This window comes from Chenopodium album, chromosome 17 (assembly GCF_948465745.1).
Source record: "Chenopodium album chromosome 17, dcCheAlbu1.1, whole genome shotgun sequence".
In the NCBI taxonomy this organism is placed as follows: Eukaryota; Viridiplantae; Streptophyta; class Magnoliopsida; order Caryophyllales; family Amaranthaceae; genus Chenopodium; species Chenopodium album.
The window spans coordinates 38,847,010-38,848,850 of record NC_137850.1 but is presented as its reverse complement, the minus strand read 5'-3'; the positions used below and the strand labels follow the sequence as shown (position 1 = coordinate 38,848,850).

The following is a 1,841-nucleotide window of genomic DNA, read 5'->3' as shown; positions in this document are numbered from 1 at the left end:
TATAAGTTAATAGTTGTACATCTGCCAAACTTAATCTCTTTTCCAAAATATATATCGTTTAAGCAAAGATCATAATAAAAAGCTGTCAAAGGATTACTATGCAATCATGCATTATACATCTATACCATGGGATCATAATATAATTAAGTTGTTTATGTAAATATATTAGCTGTTCTAGCTCGAAGATGGATCGATTGAAGATATATATATATATATATCGAATTTATCATATATACCAAAATCATATCATTCATAAACAAACCAATTCGGCTTTGATAACCTCAATTAATTTGAATAAAAAATAATGTAACGTATTATACAAAGTATATTTGAACACTATATCTATGTTCATCGATCAAACTCTATAAACTCAGCTCCAATTCTATATGTATCATAACTTAATTCATAAGTAAATTTGAAATTAAAAGTTAAAACGAAATTAAAAGGTACTTTGTACAGGACTTAGGGGAGGTCTACAAAAACTACCTTTCCTAGTTAAACACGACAAATTTGATAAAGAACCCTTTGAATTTTTCTTTGATATGCCAGATTTTGGTAGAGTATATGATTTATAATTATTTAAACCACCTCCATAACTTTTACATGCTTTTAATCTTCTTTGATAAGGAGTATCTTTCTTTGCAAGGTCTTCTAAGCTTGCCACTTTTGCTAGTGACGTAAATGATTGTGATTTCCCTTGGTAAAACTTTGATAATCCTCTCCTGCAAAAATTAATAATAATAACAAACATGATAAATAAATGTTATGTATCATATCATCACAATATTTTTGCTATAATAAATATTAAGTATTGACATAAAATAGAGAGGAAAAATACCTAATCGTTATAAATAATATGAAATGAATGTAGTATAAAATTTTGAAATTCTTTAATAAGTGGACCGTGTAGTAATAGGAGAGGATCTCGTTTAGCACGCATTTTAATATTGATCAAGGCCTAAAATAAAGGAACTTACTTGATGGGAAGTTGGTTCATGAGCTCGGATAATTCATACAAAGGTCCATTTGGTGATGATGGTGATGATGATGTTGATGATGCATCATCAAGCAAATCCGATGAAGATGATTCCTTAGAGTTGTTTGAGTCTTCAAAGGATGATGAACTTGATGATTCACTAATGTATGTATCATCATGGTGATCATACTTACCATCATGATGATGTTGATGATTTTCTCCCCTCATGTTATTCATGAACTTGTGATCTTCATCTACATGATAAAATCTCAAAAATTGTGATGCTTCCATTTTCTTGTGTTAATTTCTTTGTGTTTTTGGAGAGAAAGAGAATTAAAGAAGAGAGAAATAACAATAACAATAATAATAATAACAATAATGATAGAAAGGAATGGTGAGAGATGAGAATATATACTATTTGTGTTTAAAATAAAGATAGTATTAATAATACAACAACAAAATATAAGATTGAATCTTTTATGGGAGCATATTTATAATATAATATATGTCCACATGATTTATGCCACATGTCTAACGATGATTGTTGTCTTGGCCCCTTCCTAAGAGGTGATAAGGTGACACCAAGTAACATGGACCAAGTAACATATCACCCACCATGATCATGCCACGTGTATTTATTTCTTTTGTTGATCTTCTTGACTGGTTTGATTGAGTGATCAAGTGATATTAATACCAACCAAATATGGGTTTGATTTAGTGATAAGATTAGATTCGTATTTTATGACATTAAAGTTGTGGGATAAAATTATTGTAGACACTTTAAAAGGTAAAAATGTAAGATTATTAATCTTGCACTAATTATTATGTTATATTAATTTTGATAGGTAGACTATAATATAGACTT

At 28.7% G+C, this 1,841-nt stretch overlaps 1 protein-coding gene across 1 annotated transcript; it reads right to left on the bottom strand.

Annotated features, from left to right (window-relative positions):
* Positions 1–246: 246 nt before the first annotated feature.
* On the bottom strand, positions 247–1,435 carry LOC145587933 (protein OXIDATIVE STRESS 3-like). The gene is made up of 2 exons (XM_081644577.1): positions 978–1,435; positions 247–722 (listed from the first exon to the last, which is right to left on the bottom strand). The coding sequence occupies exons 1-2, from the start codon at positions 1,265–1,267 to the stop codon at positions 440–442; spliced, it is 573 nt and encodes a 190-aa protein (XP_081500703.1). The 5' UTR covers positions 1,268–1,435; the 3' UTR covers positions 247–439.
* Between the last annotated feature and the right edge of the window lie 406 nt (positions 1,436–1,841).

Excerpts from the sequence above, each read along its gene's own strand:
- LOC145587933 (XM_081644577.1), bottom strand. The coding sequence starts at position 1,267 with ATGGAAGCATCACAATTTTTGAGATTTTATCATGTAGATGAAGATCAC. Across the intron at positions 723-977 it reads ATGAACCAACTTCCCATCAA|GAGAGGATTATCAAAGTTTT; the intron begins GTAAGTTCCTTT and ends TAATTTTTGCAG.